Raw genomic sequence first — 24,366 nt, forward strand, 5'->3', positions numbered from 1 at the left:
AGGACTTATATACAGCATTTATCTGAAGTAATTAGCTTTCTTTACATATTATAATGAAAATTACTATTTCATTATTAATGCTTTAGCTAGTGTTATTTCTTTCAGAAATTTATACTCAAACTAGCTATTCGCTCCGGTTTCACACGGATGTACATATATTATACATATAAACCTTCCTCTTGAATCACTCTATCTATTTAAAAAAAATGCTTCAAAATCCGCTCCGTAGTTTTAAAGATTTAAGCATACATAGGGACGGACAGCGACAGCGACTTTATTTTGTACTATGTAATAATGTTATGATAGATATGTGTTGTGTTACCTCTAGTTGGGTTACGACTTTTTGTAAAATTACTTGTTTTTATATTCCTATTTAAAATTTAAACTCCAAAATATATATTTATTTACAAAGTAACGATTACATTATTATTTGGTTTTACCTATAATCGGTAAATAAACAAAAGTACAATATGTGAAATTTGCGAACAATATTTGAGGCATTGAATACATATTAACAGATATGAAGAACTATAAATATTTAATTTCAATTTTAGTGCAAGGATGCCGATCCGACAATGAATGTGCTAATTCCGAGGCATGTATGAATGGAAAATGTGGCTCTCCGTGTCGATGTGGTGTTAACGCAGTTTGTGATGTCCTGAATCATCGCGCTTCATGCAAGTGTCTTCCCGGATACAGCGGTAATCCAACACTTGGTTGCGAGCCCCCTATAAATCCATGCTCTCCAAATCCATGTGGAAATAATGCGTTATGTGAAAGCGATAATGGTAGTCCAATTTGTTATTGTCCAAAAGGATTAACCGGCAACCCATTCAAAAATTGTAGTAAGTATAATAATGTATATCGTGTATTATAATATTATTTTATATTATTACACATTACATAAAAGGAATATTATTACGTCACATTTAAATAGGTTCTGAACGCCATGCATGATACGACACATGATTGACCTGCAAAAGTATTGTGTTACTTTAAAAAGTTTATTTGAAACTATATAAATTAGAAGATTCAGTCATATTAACACATGTAATAATATTTATTTGGTACACACTTGGACTACATCATAAGCGATATTTAATTTTTCGAATCAAAATTGTTGTGGTAACTTAATGTATATTATAATTTCAGTTCCGGAAGGTAACGAGTGTGAACCGAATCCATGTGGACCTAATTCGGGATGTCGTTTAATAGAAAATAAACCTGCCTGTTTCTGTTTACCTAATTATGAAGGAAATCCACCAAGGCAATCTTGTAGAATACCGAATAATCCCTGTAACCCATCTCCATGTGGGCCCAACACACAATGTACAGTATTATCGAATGGATTTGCTAAATGTACCTGCTTACCTGGTTATATTGAAAGTCCAAACACAATTCGAGGTTGTGTGGAAGCACGTAATCCTTGTGAACCCAATACATGTGGAGTTGGAGCTCGATGCGATCAAAATAGAATTCCATCATGTTATTGTCCAGAAAATACTATAGGAAATCCATACAAATCCTGTATTACTCGACCTTATTTACCACCGCATGGTCTTTGTCAACCAGGACCTTGTGGAGCGAACTCAGATTGTTATGTCAGTAGTAACACGGAAATGTGTTTCTGTAAATATGGTTTCACTGGAGATCCTTATACAGGATGTCAACCTAGAAGAAGTCCTTGCACTCCAAATCCGTGTGGGCCATTAGCAACTTGCAATACTAACTATGAAGGCCAAGCATTGTGTTCTTGCCCAGAAGGAAGTACTGGTGACCCTTATGGTTTAGAAGGATGTCAGTCTCGTGAATGTGAAGTGGATGATGAATGTGCAATCAACAAAGCATGTATTGGATATTCTTGTCGCGATCCTTGTCCAGGAGTCTGTGGAATAAACGCTGTCTGTCATGTGGAAACTCATCGTCCATTATGTACCTGTGAACACGGATTAATAGGAAATCCTCTTATATGTTGCTTACCACCAGAAGATCAAAAATCCTCAACTCCTTGCAGTAAAGCACAATGTGGAGTTAATGCAATTTGTCAAGATGTGGGAGATAAAGCTTTGTGCTCTTGTCCTCCTGAGTTCTTTGGGAATCCAACAATTGAATGCAAGCCAGAATGTGTAATGAATTCCGATTGTTTGTCAAATGAAGCGTGTTTGAATAGAAAATGCGTAGATCCATGTGCTTTTGATAATGTCTGCGGTATTAACGCTGTTTGTTTATGCTCAGATCATACAGTTTCATGTTTGTGCAAGGACGGATATATAGGTGATCCCTTAACACAATGTATATATCGACGTAAGTATAATATTTAGCGATTCAAATATATGTTAATTATTATATTTATTAAAGAATTTCTTTTTGTTATATAATTGTTGTTATACTATTGTTATATAATTTTCAGCTATTCTGGTCACACCTGATAATACTACAGTTCAACCTTGTTTACCAAATCCATGTGACCCTGATGCTCCGTGTGATACTTATGGAAATCAATTCGCCATATGCGATGTTTGTGCTGAACCAAATGATGCAAATAATCCTGCATGTAGAGCAGAATGTATGTTGAATTCTGATTGTCCTTTCGACAAAGCTTGTCTTAGAAACAAATGTATAAATCCTTGTCCAGGATCTTGTGGTATAAACGCTGAATGTACAGTATATCATCACGATCCAATATGTCGATGTATACATAATTTTGATGGAAATCCATACGAACATTGCAAACCAACTATAAAACGTAAGAAAGTTTTATTTATTTTTTCTTTTTAATATGAACTATTGTTGAAATATTTTACTGAATCATATTTATATTTTCATTTTTAGCTGTAACAAGTAAATCATGTGATAACGTTCAATGTGGAGACAATGCAATATGTCAGGATTTAAATGGAGCTCTTACATGTCAATGTCTATCCAATTTCTATGGAAATCCATATTTATCCTGTCGACCAGAGTGCGTCATAAATAGCGATTGCGAGTCTAGTTTGGCATGTTTAAATAACAAATGTGAAAATCCGTGCCAAGATAATTGTGGTGTCGGAGCTATATGTAAAACAGTGAACCATCATGCTATATGTTATTGTGAACAAAGTTATACGGGAGATCCATATATAAGATGTCAACCAATACCTACATTGCCATCAGTTTTAACCACATGCGATCCATCACCTTGTGGGCCATATAGCCGATGTATTATATCACCAACAGGATTTGCAGTATGTTCGTGTTTACCGGGTCACAGAGGTGTAGCACCAATGTGTCAGCCAGAATGTGTTAGCAATTCAGATTGCCAGCAATTCGAAACATGTATAAACCAACGTTGTTCAGACCCTTGTCAAGGCAGCTGCGGAGTTAATGCTGATTGTTTCGTTTTAAATCATAATCCCATTTGCAGCTGTGGGAAAGATAAAACAGGTGACCCTTTTACAGTGTGTACCAATGTTGTCGAAACACCTGTTGCAAAAAATCCTTGTGTTCCTTCTCCATGTGGTCCTAATTCTGTATGCGAGATAAAGCTTGATCATCCTGTATGTTCTTGCCAACCCAATTATTCTGGTACGCCTCCATATTGTAGACCAGAATGTGTTATAAGTCAAGAGTGCCCTTCAAATCAGGCTTGCATTAATGAAAAGTGTGTAGACCCCTGTTTAGGAGCATGCGGAAATAATGCCAAATGTAATGTTGTAAATCACACACCTTTGTGTAGTTGTTTGGAAGGCTACAGAGGAGACGCTTTTATTGGGTGTGTTGTAATATCTAAAAATGAGTCGTTAACTCCATGCAATCCATCTCCTTGTGGCGAGAACACAATGTGTACTATAATAGAAAATATAGCTCGTTGCACATGTATTCCTCCCAATATTGGAAATCCCTATGCTGGTGGGTGTAGACCAGAATGCACCTTGAATTCAGATTGTTCAAATCATCTTGCCTGTTTATCGAATTACTGCCGAAATCCATGCAATGACTTATGTGGTGTTAACGCAGAATGTACCGTGACGAATCACATTCCCATATGTACTTGTTTTAAAGGACATGAAGGAGATCCATTTTCTTCGTGTCGTCCAAAATCTAAACCAGGTAAGTCAAATATTAAAATGATATGATTTATATATTAATGATATTTTGATAATTTGTTTGTCTGTATACTTAAATTTTTTTTCAGCTACACCATATGATCCATGTACACCATCACCTTGTGGACCAAATAGCGAATGTCACGTTGTAAATGAACGAGCTGCTTGTTCATGTAAAGCAAACTATCTTGGAGCACCTCCTGCTTGTCGCCCGGAGTGTGCTGTCAGCTCAGATTGTCCACCCAATAAAGCATGTATACAGCTTAAATGCAAGGATCCCTGCCTTAATGTCTGCGGTCTTGATGCACGATGTCATGTAGTTGGACATAATCCAATTTGTACTTGCCCTGAAAATTTCCCTGATGGGGATCCATTTATCAAATGCTATAGAAAGAGTTAGTATGTTTTATATTATACATTTCGATGTTTTGACATTATTTATTATTAGAATCACTCAATACCTTTAATTATATGATTAACCTAGATAATTCTCAAACTTTAGCATTTGTTTAGGCAAAATAATGAGGTAACTCTGTTACGGAATTTGTCATATTCAACATACATATATGACAATATGTTCACTTGAACATATTAATTTCTAAGGACACTATACTTAATGAGGCATACAACATTTAATGCATTTAGAGAAATGATTAAAATGTTAGAAGAATAATTATTAAATAATATAAAAATACGTGTAATTCTAAACTTAGTTAATAATTATTTAAATTTACGTTTATAGAGGTCATGCAGCCACCACCGGATCCATGTCTGCCTTCACCTTGTGGACCTCATTCAATCTGTCGTAATGAAGGCAACCGCGCAGTATGCGCCTGTGACCCTGGTACATTGGGTGCACCACCTGCCTGTCGCCCACAATGTGTTATCAACCAAGACTGCCCACTTGCACTTGCTTGTCTGGCTGGAACTTGCGTCAATCCATGTGTAGGCTCCTGTGGTTTCAATGCACGTTGTATCGTACAGAACCATCGACCTATATGCTCCTGCGATGAAGGTTATTCCGGAGACCCCTTTGCTGGTTGTAATCCCATTGAAGGTAAGTACTATGAAATTAAAAAATATTTTACTCATGTAGATAGAACGGAATTCGTATTATCTTTTTTACAAGTTATTTTGCATGTTTATAGGAAAACTATCTACGTATAAATTACATCTGTTACTTTAGAATGCACATACACATTACAATATTATACATTATTCATATAGCATGTCTTGTAAATTATACATTTTCAGCACCAAAAGATGTACCTCTACATTATCCTTGTAATCCATCGCCATGCGGGCCTAATGCAATTTGTCGGGAAAGAAACGGTGCTGGGTCATGTACTTGCGTAGACGATTATTATGGCGATCCATATGTAGGTTGTCATCCAGAATGCGTCATGAATACAGATTGTTCTGTAGATAGATCCTGCTTCAATAATAAATGTGTGGACCCTTGTTCTGGTACATGTGGACAAAATGCTGACTGTCGAGTTGTTAATCATGCTCCTTTATGTTACTGCCTACCCGGATATACTGGAAATCCTCTGCATGCATGCAATCTTATTACGAGTAAGATCTTTTCTACCTTATCTTGTTTCTTTCTTTATTTCTGTAATCTGATCTTATATCTTTCTACTATCCTTATTTACTTTAGTTTCATCAATACCCGTGGACCCGTGTCATCCTTCGCCTTGTGGACCATACAGTAAATGCCGTACTTTTAACGGTCACGCCGTTTGCACATGCCTTGATATGTGTGTCGGTTCTCCACCTAATTGCCGACCTGAGTGTATTGTGAGCTCAGATTGTCGACCTGATAAAGCATGCATAAATCAAAAATGTCAGGATCCTTGTCCTGGCATGTGCGGCGTAAATGCGCAATGTCAAGTGGTAAATCATAATCCTGTATGTAGTTGTCAAAGAGGCTACACAGGCGATCCTTTTATTAGATGTTTCTTTGAAGAACGTAAGTTTTTTTGATTACTCATATTATATCACATAATATTCTAATAGACTTAGAAAGCGCTATAATATATTTTTTTTTGCTAACAGGGCCAGCTATACCTATAGATATTTGTATTCCAAGTCCATGTGGCCCACATTCACAATGTAAAGACGTTAATGGAGTACCTGTTTGCTCCTGTTTAAATGAGTATGTAGGTCGTCCACCAAATTGTAGACCAGAATGCGTCATAAATGTCGAATGTCCTGGTAATCTTGCATGCATATCGGAAAAGTGCAGCGATCCATGCCCTGGATCTTGTGGTTTCCATGCTAGTTGTAATGTAGTCAAACATATACCTATATGTACATGTGATCAAGGCTATACTGGGGATCCATTCTCAGGCTGTTCATTAATTCCACGTAAGTTAAAAAAACCATGTATACCACCAACTTGACTTCTTAACATGCGTCATATCTAAAATTATTTTAATTTTTAGCCATCGAATTCCAGCAAGCTAATCCATGTACATTATCTCCTTGTGGAGCAAATGCAATATGTAAAGAGAGAAATGGTGCTGGATCTTGTTCATGCGTTCCCGAATATTATGGTGATCCATATGTTGAATGTAGACCTGAATGCGTTTTGAATACGGATTGTCCAAGAAATAAAGCATGCACTAATAATAAATGCAAAGACCCGTGTCCTGGAGTTTGCGGTATGAATGCTGAATGTCGCGTAAACAATCATGCTCCATCTTGTGCCTGCCTACCAGGTTATGAAGGAAATCCGTTTACATCTTGTTACTTAAGTATGTAACACTTCACATTCTATAATTAAATTAATAAATCTTTTTATATATTACATGCATTTATAAAAAGTTTAATAAAAATTTAACTTAAAAGTTTAACTTATTATTTTAGGCACGATTGAAAAGCCTACCGATCCATGTTTACCAACACCATGTGGCCCATATAGTTTATGTCGCAATAGCAATGGACATGCCATATGCTCATGTCAAGAGCAATATTTCGGATCTCCTCCTTTCTGTCGTCCGGAATGTATGGTTAGCAGCGATTGTATGCCAAACAAAGCCTGCTTAAATCAAAAATGTGTCGATCCATGTATTGGAGCATGTGGAAGTAATGCTATCTGTATGGTAGTAAACCATAATGCACTATGCAGTTGTCCTCAAAACCATATTGGTGATCCGTTTACAAATTGCGTATATGAGGAACGTGAGTAGAAATTTATAAACAATGCATTAAATAAATCTGTTAAAATATCTAACATAATTATAATAGTAGGAAAATTAAAACTATTAATAATAATAATAATAAAACTGAAGTAATTTAAGTTATGTGGACACCTATTATTTTTTTAGGACACCAACCAAAACCATCGGGAAATCCTTGTATTCCTTCACCTTGTGGACCAAATTCTCAATGTCGTATTATAGGAGAAACTCCAGCATGTTCTTGCCAACCAGGTTATGTAGGTCGTGCTCCTAATTGTCGACCTGAATGTATATATGATGAGGAATGTCCCAGTAATCTTGCTTGTATTCGTGAAGCATGTTCTAATCCTTGTGAGGGTTCATGTGGATCTAACGCAGAATGTATCGTTATAAACCATAAACCAGTATGTCATTGTCGCGATAGTTATTCAGGTGACCCATTTAGTGGTTGTACTTTTATTGGTAAGTTGTTAATTGCGATATTTTCTTAATAAAATTCTCAAATTTTATTTTTACTGTTTGTAAATTAATTGTCATATTAATTTTTAGTCACGGTACCAATTGAAGACGAAACAAATCCATGTAACCCATCACCATGCGGTCCAAATGCTATATGCACAGAAAGAAATAATGCAGGGGCATGTACATGTGAAACAGGATATTTTGGAGATCCATATCTTGGTTGTAGACCCGAATGTGTTACAAATAATGATTGTCCATTAGATAAAGCTTGTTCAAATAACAAGTGTATAGAACCATGCCAAGGAGCATGTGGAATTAATGCGCAGTGTACTGTAGCACATCATAATCCAGTTTGTTTATGTATTGATGGATATGAAGGAAATCCTGTAGTATCATGTTACCCACAAAGAACACGTTAGTAGCTATTTAGCAATGTATTTTATATATTAAAATGGAGTTTACGTTAAAAACTTAATATTTCATTTATATATTATTTTAGCGCCTACAGCGGAAGTAAATCCATGCATTCCAACACCATGTGGACCATATAGTACATGCAAAATCGTAGATGGACATGGAGTTTGTTCTTGCCAAGAGGGATATGTTAGCGCACCCCCGACTTGTCGCCCTGAATGTGTTATTAGTACAGATTGTCCTCAACATCAGGCTTGTATTAAACAAAAATGTAGAGATCCATGCCCAGGAACATGTGGCATTAATGCTCGATGCCAGACTGTAAACCATAATCCAATTTGTACTTGCAAACCAGGATTTACAGGAGATCCATTTATTACATGCCAGTTAGAGCCAAGTAAGATTATAACAAGTATAAATAAAAGAATATTTATTAAAAAAAAAGTTTAATTATTATTGCAAAAAAAACCCCTATTTATATCGAGTACTGTTTCTTTTTCTTGCATGTACTTTTCTTAAATACAATTCTATTACTTCATGTCTAATGTTCCTATTCTTTAAACTATCTTTCTTAATTTATTATGTTTTCTTTCTTAGAACCTATCTTTATGGGGCCTAAAGGAAATCCATGTGTACCTTCACCATGTGGTCCAAATTCACAGTGTAAAGTTATCGGAGAAGCGCCTGCATGCTCATGCTTACCGAGTTACATTGGTGTTGCACCAAATTGTAGGCCTGAATGTTCAATAAATGCGGAGTGTCCTGGTAATCTTGCATGTCAAAATGAAAAATGTGTAGACCCATGTCCTGGTTCTTGTGGTTTAAATGCGGAATGTTCTGTAGCAAATCATGTAGCATTATGTAATTGCATATCAGGGTATACAGGTGATCCGTTCAGTGGATGTTCGCCGATTGAGAGTAAGTTTCAATCATTTCTTCATGGCGCGTTCGAACTGCGTATTTTGTTAATAACCTAACATTATATAAATATTTTTATAGGTAAATCGGAACCACCTCCAAATCCATGCAACCCGTCACCGTGTGGTGCAAATGCAATATGCAAAGAAAGAAATAGTGTGGGATCTTGCTCTTGTTTGCCAGAATATTTTGGGGACCCATATACAGGCTGTCGTCCAGAGTGTGTGTCTAATTCTGATTGTGATCGTAATAAAGCCTGTTCAAACAATAAATGTAAAGATCCCTGTCCAGGAACATGTGGTATTAATGCTGAGTGTAGAACAGTGAATCATTCACCAACATGCACATGCTTATCTGGATATACTGGTAATCCCATAATCAAATGTGAAATAGGAAGTGAGTATCTGTATACATATATCTACTATTATAAAAACCTATATGTGGAGAAGTCTGTATTTTTTGTTTTCACTAAACTTAATTCAGGTGGCTAAAAATTCAATTACCCGTCATTGAAAAGGATATATTGTATATTTATTATAAATCTACGTCATTAGAAGAAAACGGTTGAAAGGTTTACATTTATTTCTAATAACATAACATCTTATTTTATGTTGAAATAATTTCTAATATAACTCTAATAAGAAAAGAGTCAAATATGAGGCATATCTATATTAAAGGTAATAGCTCATAATTAGTAATAATAGTAACTTAATTGCCTTTTTACAGCTCCTGATAGGTCAGAGCCTTCACAAGATCCATGCAAGCCTTCACCATGTGGACCTAATAGTCTTTGTCGAGTAATAAATGGACACAGTGTCTGTACTTGTGAAAGTGGTTACATCGGAACACCGCCATCCTGTCGTCCTGAATGTATCGTTAGTTCCGAATGTCCACAAGATAAAGCTTGTGTTAATAAGAAATGTACAGACCCTTGTCCTAACACATGTGGACTTAACGCACGATGTCAAGTCATCACTCATAACCCCATATGCAGCTGCTCACCAGGATTTACAGGAGATCCATTTACTAGATGCAATCCTGAGGAAAGTGAGTATTTGGTATATTGTGTTCAGTTTCGTAACCTTTAGTTTGATTTCATAACGAATTTTTCGTATAAAAATTAACTAATATAGATATTGTAATGAACAAATATTTATCATGAATGTTAATTTTAGAACGAGATATAAATGAAAACCCTTGTGTACCTTCACCATGTGGACCGAACTCTGAATGTCGTGTAATTGGAGATCAAGCTGCTTGTTCCTGTTTAGAAAATTACATCGGAAGAGTGCCGAATTGTAGACCAGAATGCACAATAGACGCGGAATGTCCCAGTAATACAGCTTGCATAAATGAACGTTGTAAAGATCCATGTCAAGGTATATGTGGATCAAATGCTCTTTGCTTAACAGTAAATCACAACCCGATATGCAGTTGTCAACAAGGTTTTACAGGAGATGCTAACAATAACTGTAATCCGATTCTCATACCTCGTAAGTTTTATTTTCACTGACCTGTTAGTCTAATATTTAATTTATTTAACTGCTAATTATTGTCTATTTCAATTGTAGCCACGGAAATGTCTATTACGAGTCCATGTTCTCCTTCACCGTGCGGATTAAATGCAGAATGCCGTGAACGTAATGGGGCAGGAGCGTGTCTATGTTTTGATGGTTATTATGGTGATCCTTACAGTACTCAAGGATGCCGTAGAGAATGTGAAATCAATGACGACTGCGCACCAAACTTAGCATGTACAAGATATAAGTGCATTGATCCATGTCACAATATATGTGGCCAATTTGCCCAATGCTCTGTGGATAACCATGTACCTATATGTTCTTGTCCTAGAGGTTTTACAGGAGACCCCTTCTTTGAATGTAAAGAAATTGTAGTACCACGTAAGTTGAAACATTATACTTTATAAACATTATAAACTTTCATTATAAGAAAAATAAATATTAGGGGGGAATAGCAATTTATTTATTTAACTCAATTCTCTTTATTGGAGGGATATATTTAAAGTAGGACGTGTATTAAATTTGATACAATGTATAGAATAATTAAGTACGTATATTAAGTACATTATATTTCTAGTACCTAAATGTATTTTATACGATTGTAATTTGGGAATTGCAAACAAGCTGAAGGTTCTCCTACATATATACATAGACTACGCGATAGTCGAACATGTACATTTAAAATTACACATACACAATAATAGCATACTGCTTAAATTGAAATCATATCGCCTCCTTTACAGAAATAGGTGAGACCAGAGAAATAGGTGACCTATAGAAAATCTTTCACACTAGACTAAAGGCTAATTTATTTGAAGACAAGGTGCTCGCCACACTTATAACAAAACTTGTAATATGTCAATACAACAATATGTCAAAAATAAATAAATTTCATTGTGTTATAGTATAAAGTATAGTGTTATGATACCTATCTTCTAAAAAACTCAAACTAATTTCAGCTACTCCAGCTCAAAATCCATGTGAACCAACGCCTTGTGGGCCAAATAGTCAATGTAGACAGGTGAATATGCAAGCAGTATGTTCTTGCCTACCAAACTACATTGGTTCACCACCTTCATGCAGACCCCAATGTGTTGTGAACAGTGAATGTGATACTTCTAAAGCGTGTATTAATCAAAAATGTGATGATCCTTGTCCTAACACGTGTGGATTGAGAGCTCATTGCTTAGTGAAGAATCATAATCCTATATGTACATGTCCCGCTGGTATGACCGGCGATCCGTTTACTCAATGTTATCACCGTAAGTATAACTTTATTTTATAACTTTTATCTTTTGAATACTCATTTTAAATTTTACCTGCAGAAACTGAAATCTATCTATCTACCTAAATTGCATTTTTCACTTTTCAAGGGTATCATCTTTGATTGCCAGGGGTTTTTTCTAGTTACATGTACTTTATTTAGATTGATTACTAATATCCTGATATATGATAGTTAACACAGTCTTAGTATTACTGTAAATAACGTAGTTCTTTGTAACATTAACTGTTACAGACACGCCACAAACAACTGAGCGACCACCTTCTTGTACGCCGTCGCCGTGCGGACCTCATTCTCGATGTCAATTGCTAGACAGTGGACCAGCATGTTCTTGTTTAGCTGGTTATGTAGGATCTCCACCATCTTGTCGTCCTGAGTGTACTATTAATTCCGAATGCCCAGCTTCATTGGCGTGCGTAAGGCAAAAATGCGAGGACCCGTGCCCTGGATCTTGTGGCGTTGATGCTAATTGCCATGTTCTAAATCATGTTGCAGTTTGCGTATGCAATGAAGGTTTCACGGGTGACCCATTCTCAAGATGCCAGCCAATATTAAATGGTATAGTATGAAATAATGTTAATGTGCCTATTGTTTATTTTTATATCATAAATAAGTTGTTAATACCTACATGTTGTTACAGTACCTACATCCCCATCATCTGTTGATCCGTGTAATCCATCTCCTTGCGGACCAAATGCTCAATGCGATAATGGATTTTGCACATGCCTGTCAGATTATACTGGAAATCCTTATGAATCATGTAGACCAGAATGTACAGGAAGTCAGGAATGCCCCAGAGATAAGGCCTGTTTCAGAAATAAATGTCGTGATCCATGTCCAGGGGTGTGTGGCCTTAATACAAAATGCGATGTAATTAATCATATTCCAACATGTTCTTGTACAGCTGGTTATACTGGTAATCCATTTACAAACTGCTATCCTGTGGAAAATGACAAAAAAATATCAAAGGACCCGTGTCATCCATCTCCTTGTGGTCCCAATAGTGTATGCAGGACAACAGATAACACAGCTGTGTGTGCTTGTATTGAAGGTTTTCAAGGAGCACCACCATTATGCAAGCCAGAATGTGTTGTTAGCTCTGAATGTTCGTCTACAAAAGCTTGCGTAAATCAGAAATGTATCAATCCATGTATTAATGCATGTGGCGTATCTGCTCGCTGTGAAGTAATCAATCATAGTCCAATCTGTAGTTGCAATCCAGGACAAACAGGAGATCCATTCAAGAGTTGCTATTTAATGGATATTCCGCCAGAACCAGTAGATGCATGCAATCCTTCTCCGTGCGGACCAAATGCAATATGTTTAGATCGCAATGACAAAGCAAAATGCAGATGTATTGAGAATTATATAGGACAGCCACCTAATTGCAGACCAGAGTGCATAATTAATCCTGACTGCCCATCTAATCAAGCATGTATTAGAAATAAATGTATAGATCCATGCCCAGGATCTTGTGGTATTAATGCAGACTGTATTGTCGTGAGTCATACTGTTTCGTGCAGTTGTAAAGAAAAATATACAGGAAACCCATTTTTGCAATGCATACCAATACATGGTAAATGTTATTAATAATTTTAAAACTTTTATTGTAATAGCAAATATCTTATAGCTAATATAATAATACTTTTATTTCAGAAAACGTCGCACAGCCATGTGATCCATCGCCATGTGGTGCAAATGCTATTTGTAACCAACGAGATGGTGCAGGTTCTTGCTCCTGCTTAGAAGGATACCAAGGAAATCCCTATGAGGGTTGTCGACCTGAATGTGTTCTTAGTTCCGACTGTTCTGCTGATAAATCTTGTATTCGAAACAAGTGCGCAGATCCATGTCCAGGAATCTGTGGCTCTAATGCTGAATGTATTGTAATTAATCATGTTCCTACATGTTCATGCGTAAGGGGTCATTCCGGAAATCCATTTGTACAATGTGCTAAAGATACGCCAATAATAGAAATAAAGCCTTGTCAACCATCTCCTTGTGGTCCAAATAGTGTTTGCAGAGAAAATGGAGGATTGGCATCGTGTGAATGTTTGCCAGATTATATAGGCGCTCCACCGGACTGTCGACCTGAATGTACAGTAAGCACTGAGTGTCCATCAGATAGAGCTTGCCATCGATTAAGATGTGCTGATCCTTGTCGTGGCACGTGTGGAATTGGAGCGCACTGTCAAGTTGTTAATCATAGTCCTTTATGCAGCTGTCCTGCCGGTACTAGTGGCGATCCGTTTATAAGTTGTCCTAAAAAGGTAGAGAACACAGTGTTTGATAAACCAAAACCATGTCAAGGGAATCCATGTGGTCCTTACAGTGAATGCCGACCAGTTGGCGATAGTCCGTCATGTTCTTGCATAGATGGTTATATAGGTAGTCCACCAAATTGCCATCCAGAATGTCTTGTAAATACTGACTGTCCATCACATCAAGCATGCATTGCCGAAAAATGTACAAATCCTTGTGAAGGTTCGTGCGGTTTCAGAGCAGAATGTAGAGTACATGACCACATACCAATATGCAGTTGTCCAATAAATTACTCTGGTGATCCATTTATTCAATGCACAGAAGTAATAGGTAAGTTATTACATTTTTTATAAGATTATATATATTTTTTACATTTTAATTTGCTGCAATGACTTACTTCGACATAATTACTAGATCAGTGCTTCCCAAATAGTTTTTGCTGCGTACCAGTTCAAAAAAGATCTCAAACCTTGCGTAAGGGGTACGTAAGCAATTGTAGCAATCACACTAATATTATAAATGAGAAATTTTGTATGTGTGTGTATGTTTGTTTTACTGATAGCCGCACGTACCCATTGATGTAACTTCACGTACCTCTGGGGGTACGCGTACCACTAATTGGGAAACACCGCACTAGATGACTGGTTTTCGTGTTAATACTAGTTTTGTCTTAAGATTTTTACTTTTTTTTTATTTAGTTCCTCTAATACTCTTTTTCGTATACATGAACTAAAATATCTTTTAATTAACCTAAGCAACATATTTTATATTATGTTTTAGCCGAAATACATTTTATCACAGACTTTACAAAATTTTATCGCCTATTTTTAATTATATCTTTTATATTTTTAATAATGAGCTTGGTTTACTGAAAATAAGATTTTATAGTGGTTTGCGTGAACCAATATACTGGGTTGTAATGTCATAAAAGTACGTTTTAGTAAACGAAATGCTAATAATCAGAGGTACCATCCTTACAAAGAGTGGACATAAAACAATTATTTTTATTACATAATATTTTTTTTTAGTTTTACCAACACCTTCAGCTGATCCATGTAACCCGTCTCCATGTGGAAGTAATACTTTGTGTGAATCTGGAGTTTGCCTGTGTGCAGCTGGGTATTTTGGCGATCCTTACATAGGTTGTCGTTTGGAATGCTCTACTAATGGAGAATGTTCACCGACTCGTGCCTGTCAGGGAGGAAAATGTATTGATCCATGTCCCGGTGCCTGTGGTACTAATGCCTTGTGTTCAGTAAATAACCATATTCCATCATGTACTTGTCCGTCTGGTACATCTGGTGATCCATTTTCATTATGCACAGAAGTAAGACAGATAGGTAAGTTGTTATCATATATTTTTAAAATCTCATATATGGTATATATAATATGTTATTTTATATATGTATTATATAGCTAATTTAACTAATTGTTTTAACAGTTACGCAATCAGCATGTTCACCGTCACCATGTGGTCCTTATAGTGAATGTACAGTGAGTACTAATGGAGCTGCAGCATGTTCATGTAAAGCAGGTCATATCGGTTCTCCTCCATCTTGCCGGCCAGAATGCCTAGTCAGTTCTGAATGTAAACTACAATTAGCTTGCATTGACCGGCGTTGTCGTGATCCCTGCGAAGGTGCTTGCGGCCGTGGAGCACGTTGTCAAGTTATCGCACATTCACCTATTTGCACGTGTAATGATGGATACACGGGTGATCCATTCACATACTGTTATCCTACTCCAGGTAAATTAAGCTCTTTAGTTAGTTATTTACACAAGAAATTACGTTATGTATTATTTCGTAAATGACGGAAACGACTTTTTTATATTTAGATAAAGTTTTGCTTTTTTAAGTTTGTCCGCATATAGACAAACTTTATGTTGTCTATAAACATAATTTTATACAAAAATATATGTAATAGACAGGTAACTAAACTTTGGATTACACCGTTTTTCCTGCGTAGGCAAGCCTCAATCGTAAATAACAACTCTATGAACACTAGTATGATGATATATTATATATTTTTTTATAGAGCCTCCATCTATACCTGTTGATTCTTGTCAACCATCACCATGCGGACCCAATTCAATATGCGTAAATTCAGGAGAAACACCCGCGTGTAGTTGTCAACCTACTTTTATTGGCGCTCCTCCAAATTGCCGACCTGAATGTACAATTAGTGCTGAGTGTGCTGCCACCCTTGCCTGCGTGAATCAACGATGTAAAGACCCATGTGAACAAGCCTGTGGACAACGAGCTATATGCTCGGTGGTTGACCATCGTGCATCTTGCACCTGTGAACCTGGTTTAGAAGGCGATCCATTCCAGGGTTGTTCACCCTCTAGAGGTAAGGGAATATTTATGGTTATTGCAATAATTGTAATTTATAATAAAAGAGATATAAACATGTTCTTTTAGATCAAACATATAGTTAAATGAATAACTCGATTGAAAGGTAATTGAATAAATCTTTAATGGTAATCTACAATTAAATTAACATTTTAAGTAAAGTTTCAAATTGTGATTTCCAAAGTGCATGTAACATTATGCTTTGCGAAGCGTGAGGTATCGTGCTTTAAAGGTGAGCTCATTGTAAAAATTCCAAGACGGCGACGCCTCACACGGTTTACTAATGTACAAAAAATGATAGAACTGTATAGGTGTGTTTACTTCGAGATTTGTTTGGTGACCATGCCCACCTCCGGATCTGCAGGTATTCTCACCAATTCAGTGACTATTTATGCTTCAAACATTATAGCCTTCGGATCAGGTAAACCATAATTTTAATCATTTAGAATTTTTAAATGCTTCCAGAAGGGACGTAACAACTTGACATAATTTTTATGTGAAATTAATGCCTTTGCTTAAAATCGGAGCACGCGGAGATAACCTAGCACTTACAGTAAAGCTTAGGGTCGTTCGCCATGACGATTCGCTTTGGACGGTGCTACTAGTGATAGTGATGCTGTCGACGGAGGTCACTAAAAGTCGCCGAGGCCAGCAAGCTTCGACTAACGCTTCGGACCAAGGAGATGCTTCTACTGACGGAGGTGATTGACTTATTATATCGGTAAGTTTTTTTTACCATATTGTAAAAATATTTCAGCTCCGCCACAGATTGAATACTTAAATCCATGTGAACCTTCTCCTTGTGGCATAAACACTGAATGCAAAGTTCAAGGAAACGTCGGATCGTGTACGTGTTTACCTAATTACTTCGGTGACCCATATCAAGGTTGTAGACCAGAATGTTTAGCGGATTCAGATTGCCCTTTGACCTCAGCTTGTAACCGAAATAAATGTGTTGATCCATGTCCCGGTGTGTGTGGACACAACGCGGATTGTTACACAACAAATCATAAACCATCATGTACTTGTAAATTGGGACATACTGGCAATCCACTATCTATGTGTTTTGTTATTTCTGGTAAGTTGAACAGTATAAAATTTATTACCGAAAATCATAAATCAATCATAAATGAATGAAATAATTAAATTCTATTTTCAGAGCATGATGCGTCTGTAATTAACGTCTGTAGTCCATCGCCATGTGGTACTAATGCCAATTGTAAAGAAGTAAATGGTCAGCCTGTTTGTTCATGTATATCAAATTATATAGGATCTCCACCAAATTGCAGGCCTGAATGTATTGTGAATTCAGAATGTAAAACTAACAGGGCTTGCATTAATCAGAGATGTATAAATCCATGTCCAAAACCATGTGGACGGAATACTGAATGTAAAGTAATAAATCATAGCCCCGTGTGCTCTTGTCTACGTGGATTTTCAGGAGATCCGTTTATAACATGTACTCCTGAATTATGTAAGTATTTATGTATTTTGTTGCTATTATGTGAGATAAATATGAATATTATGATTAACGTCAGATTCATTGTTTTTGTTAGATGTATCTCCAGTCGTAGCGAAACCATTACATCCTTGTATGCCATCGCCATGTGGTCTGTATTCAGAATGTCATGATAATAATGGATTGGCATCGTGTACGTGTTTGGCCTCTTATGTTGGTTCACCACCATTCTGTAAACCTGAATGTGTCGTACATTCTGACTGCCCAAGCAACCAAGCATGTGTGTCGGAAAAGTGCAGAAATCCATGCGATGGATCGTGTGGCCTCTATGCTACATGTTTCGTGAACAATCACATCCCAGTCTGTATATGTCCTGATGGATTTACTGGCGATCCTTTTAGAGAATGTGTTACCAAACCAATAGAAGGTATGTACGGTCATAGTTATTTTATATATTATTACATCAGCTACCAAATGTCAATAAATGTCTCGTCGAAATCAGTCCAGCCATTTTAGAGATTATCCGGAACAAACAGACAGACAGACAGACAAAAAATGTTATTTAGGTGTATGTACCGTATTTATATTATTATTATATATTATGCATGTAGTAAAAAACGGTTATTTCAGTATTACAAACAGACAATTTTATTTATATGTATAGATATAGCCTGTCTTATAAGCACAAATAAGGTAATTAATGAGTTTTTAAATGAGATATTTTTAATTAATTAAACTGTTTATTCTGTGTTTTAGACATACCTAGCCCTCTCGATCCATGTAATCCCAATCCTTGTGGATCTAATTCCAATTGCAACAACGGTATCTGTTCATGCATAGAAGGGTATCACGGTGATCCTAATATGGGCTGTCGACCAGAATGCATATACAATACTGATTGTGCATCTGATAAAGGTTGTCAAAGAAATAAATGCATAAATCCCTGCATCGGAACATGTGGTAGAAATGCAGTCTGTGATGTAGTTAATCACATACCAATGTGTACTTGTCCGAAGGGCATGAGTGGAAATGCTTTCGTAGAATGTCGTTACTCCATGGGTAAGTATAGTAGTTAACACTATAATATTCATTTGGAAAACTTGTTATTAAATACATTTTAAACTTTTTTGATTATTTTAAAATAGTTCAGAAGAATCATTAGAACTATGCTCTTAAAACTGTGAAGATATATGTATGAATAATTTTCCGTTTCAGTTGTATCGATAAATCCATGTAATCCTACACCATGTGGACCTAACAGTCAATGCCGTCAATCAAATGGTCAAGCAGTTTGCTCATGCGTACCAGGATATCGAGGTAGCCCACCAAATTGTCGCCCCGAATGTGTCGTCAGTTTGGAATGTTCATTAAAGGAAGCTTGCAATAATCAGAAATGTGTAAATCCATGTATTGGTGCTTGTGGTTCAGGAGCTGTATGTGATGTAATAAATCATAATCCAATATGTACATGTCCACCATCATTCACAGGAGATCCTTTCATAAAATGTACAATTAAAGGTAATTTAATAATAATAATATATATATATATTATTTATATTAAAAATTAAATTAAATTATATAAAAAAATGCATTATATTAAATTAAAATATATAATAATTAAATTAAATTATATTAAAATAATCTTATATCATATATTTTACAACATAATATATTATTATTTTCAGTTCAAGAAAATATTCAAGTAGATCCATGCGAGCCATCTCCATGTGGCCCACATTCGATTTGCAAAATAAGTGGAGAAAATCCGATTTGCGCATGCTTGGCAACCTTTAAAGGATCACCTCCAAATTGTCGACCGGAATGTATTAGCAATAGTGAATGTGATTATAATCTAGCATGTTTGAATAACAAATGCTCAGATCCATGTATCGGAACATGTGGTTCTAACGCGGAATGTAGAGTAGTAAGTCATGCACCAATGTGCATGTGTCAAGAAGGATACATCGGAGATCCATTTTCTTATTGTAGTCCACAGACAATAATGGATTCGCCTGAAATTTTAACTCCTTGTAGTCCAAGTCCATGTGGATCGAATGCTATATGCAGAGAACAGAATAGAGTTGGTTCGTGTCAGTGCTTAGACGGATATTCTGGCAATCCTTATGAAGGTTGTCGACCAGAGTGTGTCGTGAATTCTGATTGCCCTCTTAATAAAGCGTGTAATAGACTAAGGTGTATTGATCCTTGCCCTGGTACGTGTGGCTCAAATGCATTATGTCAAGTTAATAACCACATGCCTACATGTATATGTCAAACAGGATATACTGGTAATCCATTCAGTGCTTGTACAATTCTTATTGAACGTAAGTATGAATTTATCTGTGTATTATACTATTTTATTAAGGTGAAAATGTCATGATTGCACTTAATTCATATCATGAAATTTAAACATTGTCAGTGAATTGAAAATATCAGAAAGTTGTCCTTAAAATATAATGTAATGTAATCTATCATATAAATTGTTTAATTCGTTGTATTCCACTAATTTTTATTTAAAATCTATTTTAGCACAAGTGGTAGAAAAAAATCCATGCAGTCCTTCGCCATGTGGAGCTAATAGCCAATGCAAAGAAGTCAATAGACAGGCAGCGTGTTCTTGCCTAACAAATTTTATTGGTACCCCTCCAAATTGCCGCCCAGAATGTGTTGTTAGCTCGGAGTGTCCATCACAGTTAGCCTGTAACAATCAAAAATGTACAAATCCATGCATTGGTACATGTGGAGAAAATGCAAATTGCAATGTAATAAATCACAGTCCAATTTGTGTCTGCAAATCGGGACTGACAGGAAATCCATTTACTAGATGCTATCCTATGAAAAGTAAGGAAATGTTGTTATTATGCCGTTTTAATGTAATAATGCAGAATGTTATTAATATGTTTATTGTTAATGTTTTCTTGTTAATGTAATTAAATTAAAACTGTTTCTAGCTCTGAAGCCACCTGAACACTCACTACAGCCCGATCCATGTACCCCATCTCCTTGTGGCTTATATGCAGAATGCAGAAATGTTAATGATGCTCCGTCGTGTGCTTGTTTGTCTAATTACCTTGGAAATCCACCTAATTGTAGACCTGAATGCACCATCAACTCTGAATGCCCAAGCAATCAGGCGTGTATGAATGAAAAATGTCGAGATCCCTGCCCTGGAGCTTGTGGTCTTAATGCTCTATGTACTGTATTTAATCATATCGCTCAATGTGGTTGTATTGAAGATTATACGGGTGATCCATTTACAAGATGCCTTTCCATACCGGACGAAGATGGTAAGTACAATATGTTGTAATATATATATATATACATTATTTACATTACCAGTTTTTATAATATAATTGTGTTTTTAGAAGTACCAGAAGTGGATTCGTGTAATCCATCACCTTGTGGAGCAAACGCAGAGTGTAATAATGGAATATGCAAATGCTTGCTGGATTATCAAGGTGATCCTTACGTTGGATGTAGGCCTGATTGTTTGACTAGTACTGATTGTTCACTTAATAAAGCATGCTTGAAAAATAAATGCATTGATCCATGTGTAAATACCTGTGGAATAAATGCAATTTGCAGTGTTTACAACCATATTCCATTATGTGCTTGTTCCGAGGGTTATTCTGGAAATGCCTTTTTGGAATGTAGAAGAAATATTATTGAAATCTTAAACCCTTGTAATCCATCACCATGTGGCCCCAACAGTCAGTGCCGAGAAATAAATGGCCAAGCTATTTGCTCATGTTTAACTGGATACGTAAGTGCTCCGCCCACATGTCGACCTGAATGTACTTCGAGTGCTGAATGTGCTTTAAATATGGCTTGTTCAAATCAGCGTTGCATAAATCCATGTAAAGGCAACTGTGGTGCTGGTGCTGAATGTCAAGTTATAAATCATAATCCAATCTGTTCCTGTCCACGTGGATATAATGGTGATCCATTTAAAGGTTGTGCTCTGGCAGGTACGTAATACATATATTCATTAAACTTTGAACAGTAAAAATTTATGTAGAGTATTCGTATGATAAATTATTATGTAATATAATAAAGTAAGCTGGATATAGAACCTATATTTAAACAACAAATTATTTTGTTATATTCTAGATATCCAAGAGACACCATATGTAAATCCATGTTTGCCATCTCCTTGCGGTCCAAATTCAGAATGCAAAGAAGTAGGAGGTTCACCATCCTGTGCTTGTCTGGTTGATTATATTGGCAGTCCTCCTAACTGTCGTCCTGAATGCATAGCAAATTCAGAATGTTCTAATGAATTGGCATGTATAAATAACAAATGCAAAGATCCATGCCCGGGATCATGTGGAAGTAGTGCTGAATGTAGAGTTGTGAGTCATGCTCCTCAATGTTTGTGTCCACCGGGATACAGCGGAGATGCATTTATAGAATGTAGAATATTAGACTACCCGCTGACACCTTGTTCACCGTCACCTTGTGGACCCAATGCCATTTGTAAAGAATATCAATCTGCTGGATCATGTGTATGTTTACCCGAATATATTGGTAATCCGTATGAAGGCTGTCGACCAGAATGTGTCGTAAATTCAGATTGTAGCAGCAATTTAGCTTGTATTCAAAATAAGTGTAAAAATCCATGTAGCAACGTTTGTGGACGCAACGCTGTTTGTAGTATCATCAATCATAGTCCACAATGTGAATGCCTACCTGGACTGACGGGAGATCCCTATCAAAATTGTTACGAAAAGATTGCAGGTTAGAAATTATTATTATTATGTTTTACCATTTCGTTCAATGTTGCATTCGATTACTATAGTCTACATACAATAATTAATCTAATAATCAAAATAGTTTTTTTTTTAATATTGTATAATTCGATAATGTGATTTTTTTACAGATACTCCTGTGGTATCTAGGGATCCATGTACACCATCTCCATGTGGACATAATAGTATTTGTAAAGTATCTAATAACCAAGCTGTATGTACATGTCAGCCAGATTTCCTAGGATCACCACCAGCTTGTAAACCAGAATGTATTGTGAGCTCTGAATGTAATCAACAACAAGCTTGTATACGTCGAAGGTGCAGGAACCCGTGTGAGGGAGTATGTGGTCAAAATGCCGATTGTAAAGTGATTAATCATAGCCCAATTTGCTCGTGTCGGGTAAAGTACACTGGCGATCCATTTAATAGGTGCTATGAATTACAAAGTATGTATTTCAAATCCCCTTATATCATTATTCATGTATGTTCCATCCTTGAATATATGTATATTTATTAATTATTATTTTTTATAGGCACAGACGTCGAGTTCACTCCTGCAAATCCTTGTCTACCATCCCCATGTGGGCCATTTTCTCAATGTCGTGACCTCCATGGTATGCCTTCTTGCTCTTGTTTACCGCAATACACCGGTAGTCCACCGAACTGTCGCCCAGAATGCACTATAAATACCGATTGTGCTAGTGATAAAGCCTGTATAAATGAGAAATGTATGGACCCATGTCCAGGAACTTGTGGTTTAAATGCAGATTGCCGAGTTCAAAATCATGTATCAATTTGTACATGTTTTATCGGTTACACTGGAGATCCATTTAATTTATGTTCAGTGATTGTATTAACAGGTAAGAATTAAGTTGTTCAGGAGTTGTTTAATCTATAGCATTATAGTATTCTAACATATTTTTTTTACCTAGAACCAACAGTAGCAGATCCATGTAATCCATCGCCTTGTGGATCAAACGCAGTTTGTAATAATGGTGTTTGTACATGTTTACCTGAATACAATGGTGACCCGTACTTCGGATGCAGACCAGAATGTACTATTAGTTCAGATTGTCCGACAATTAAAGCATGCGCTAGGAATCGTTGTGTCGATCCATGCATTCAAACATGTGGTACTAACGCTATCTGTGAAGTTGTAAACCATATGGCTGTGTGTGTATGTCCTCCAAGAACAACTGGAAATGCATTCATACAGTGTGACCCTGTTAGAGGTAAAAATTACTTTTATTTATAATAATAAACTGCCAAAATCTGCATGAAATCTGACAGACAGGCAATTCAAATCTTATATTAAACAATTTTTATGTAAGAAAGCCTATTACAGGATAGACGAATTCATAGATGACAACATATCAAGTAAATAATTAGTTTATTAGCATACAACGTTATAATTTTATTTTCTCATTGCTTTCTTGATTTAATTGATTGATTTTAGAAATATGAAAGCGTAGCTGTTTTTGTATTAATTGCCGCATGCATTCTTATGTAAAATGTGAATACTATAACTATCAGATGGCAATTGTGAGTAGCTTTGACGTGGTCTAGTGTTTTGAGTAGTCATGCTCACTAAAATGTCCAGACTTGTGGCGGAGTGGTGGGCCGGGTCATTGGGCTCCCTAAAATGTGGTCGAGCGCAGTGATGGCTGGCTCATCCGTC

General features: G+C 36.3%; 1 protein-coding gene across 1 annotated transcript in view; it reads left to right on the forward strand.

Annotated features, from left to right (window-relative positions):
• The window catches only part of LOC131848470 (uncharacterized), a 95,139-nt gene that overhangs the window by 30,040 nt on the left and 40,733 nt on the right, over positions 1 to 24,366 (forward strand). The window contains exons 30-68 of the mRNA XM_059198347.1: positions 555 to 845; positions 1,153 to 2,304; positions 2,411 to 2,746; positions 2,833 to 4,089; positions 4,175 to 4,480; positions 4,828 to 5,142; positions 5,340 to 5,660; positions 5,746 to 6,057; positions 6,144 to 6,455; positions 6,533 to 6,844; positions 6,957 to 7,271; positions 7,418 to 7,732; positions 7,820 to 8,146; positions 8,232 to 8,543; positions 8,744 to 9,064; positions 9,146 to 9,460; positions 9,791 to 10,111; positions 10,240 to 10,557; positions 10,636 to 10,965; positions 11,544 to 11,846; positions 12,101 to 12,424; positions 12,507 to 13,442; positions 13,523 to 14,458; positions 15,157 to 15,468; positions 15,570 to 15,875; positions 16,165 to 16,479; positions 17,239 to 17,559; positions 17,641 to 17,955; positions 18,038 to 18,367; positions 18,697 to 18,999; positions 19,156 to 19,458; positions 19,626 to 20,264; positions 20,470 to 20,781; positions 20,892 to 21,227; positions 21,306 to 21,908; positions 22,051 to 22,677; positions 22,820 to 23,134; positions 23,222 to 23,548; positions 23,621 to 23,920. Of these exons, the coding sequence (XP_059054330.1) occupies positions 555 to 845; positions 1,153 to 2,304; positions 2,411 to 2,746; positions 2,833 to 4,089; positions 4,175 to 4,480; positions 4,828 to 5,142; positions 5,340 to 5,660; positions 5,746 to 6,057; positions 6,144 to 6,455; positions 6,533 to 6,844; positions 6,957 to 7,271; positions 7,418 to 7,732; positions 7,820 to 8,146; positions 8,232 to 8,543; positions 8,744 to 9,064; positions 9,146 to 9,460; positions 9,791 to 10,111; positions 10,240 to 10,557; positions 10,636 to 10,965; positions 11,544 to 11,846; positions 12,101 to 12,424; positions 12,507 to 13,442; positions 13,523 to 14,458; positions 15,157 to 15,468; positions 15,570 to 15,875; positions 16,165 to 16,479; positions 17,239 to 17,559; positions 17,641 to 17,955; positions 18,038 to 18,367; positions 18,697 to 18,999; positions 19,156 to 19,458; positions 19,626 to 20,264; positions 20,470 to 20,781; positions 20,892 to 21,227; positions 21,306 to 21,908; positions 22,051 to 22,677; positions 22,820 to 23,134; positions 23,222 to 23,548; positions 23,621 to 23,920 (16,251 nt within the window). The remainder of the gene's footprint in view (positions 1 to 554; positions 846 to 1,152; positions 2,305 to 2,410; positions 2,747 to 2,832; positions 4,090 to 4,174; positions 4,481 to 4,827; positions 5,143 to 5,339; positions 5,661 to 5,745; positions 6,058 to 6,143; positions 6,456 to 6,532; positions 6,845 to 6,956; positions 7,272 to 7,417; positions 7,733 to 7,819; positions 8,147 to 8,231; positions 8,544 to 8,743; positions 9,065 to 9,145; positions 9,461 to 9,790; positions 10,112 to 10,239; positions 10,558 to 10,635; positions 10,966 to 11,543; positions 11,847 to 12,100; positions 12,425 to 12,506; positions 13,443 to 13,522; positions 14,459 to 15,156; positions 15,469 to 15,569; positions 15,876 to 16,164; positions 16,480 to 17,238; positions 17,560 to 17,640; positions 17,956 to 18,037; positions 18,368 to 18,696; positions 19,000 to 19,155; positions 19,459 to 19,625; positions 20,265 to 20,469; positions 20,782 to 20,891; positions 21,228 to 21,305; positions 21,909 to 22,050; positions 22,678 to 22,819; positions 23,135 to 23,221; positions 23,549 to 23,620; positions 23,921 to 24,366) is intronic.

The sequence above is a fragment of the Achroia grisella genome, unplaced genomic scaffold (assembly GCF_030625045.1).
Source record: "Achroia grisella isolate CSIRO2021 unplaced genomic scaffold, CSIRO_AGI_Agris_v1 utg558, whole genome shotgun sequence".
Classification (NCBI taxonomy): domain Eukaryota; kingdom Metazoa; phylum Arthropoda; class Insecta; order Lepidoptera; family Pyralidae; genus Achroia; species Achroia grisella.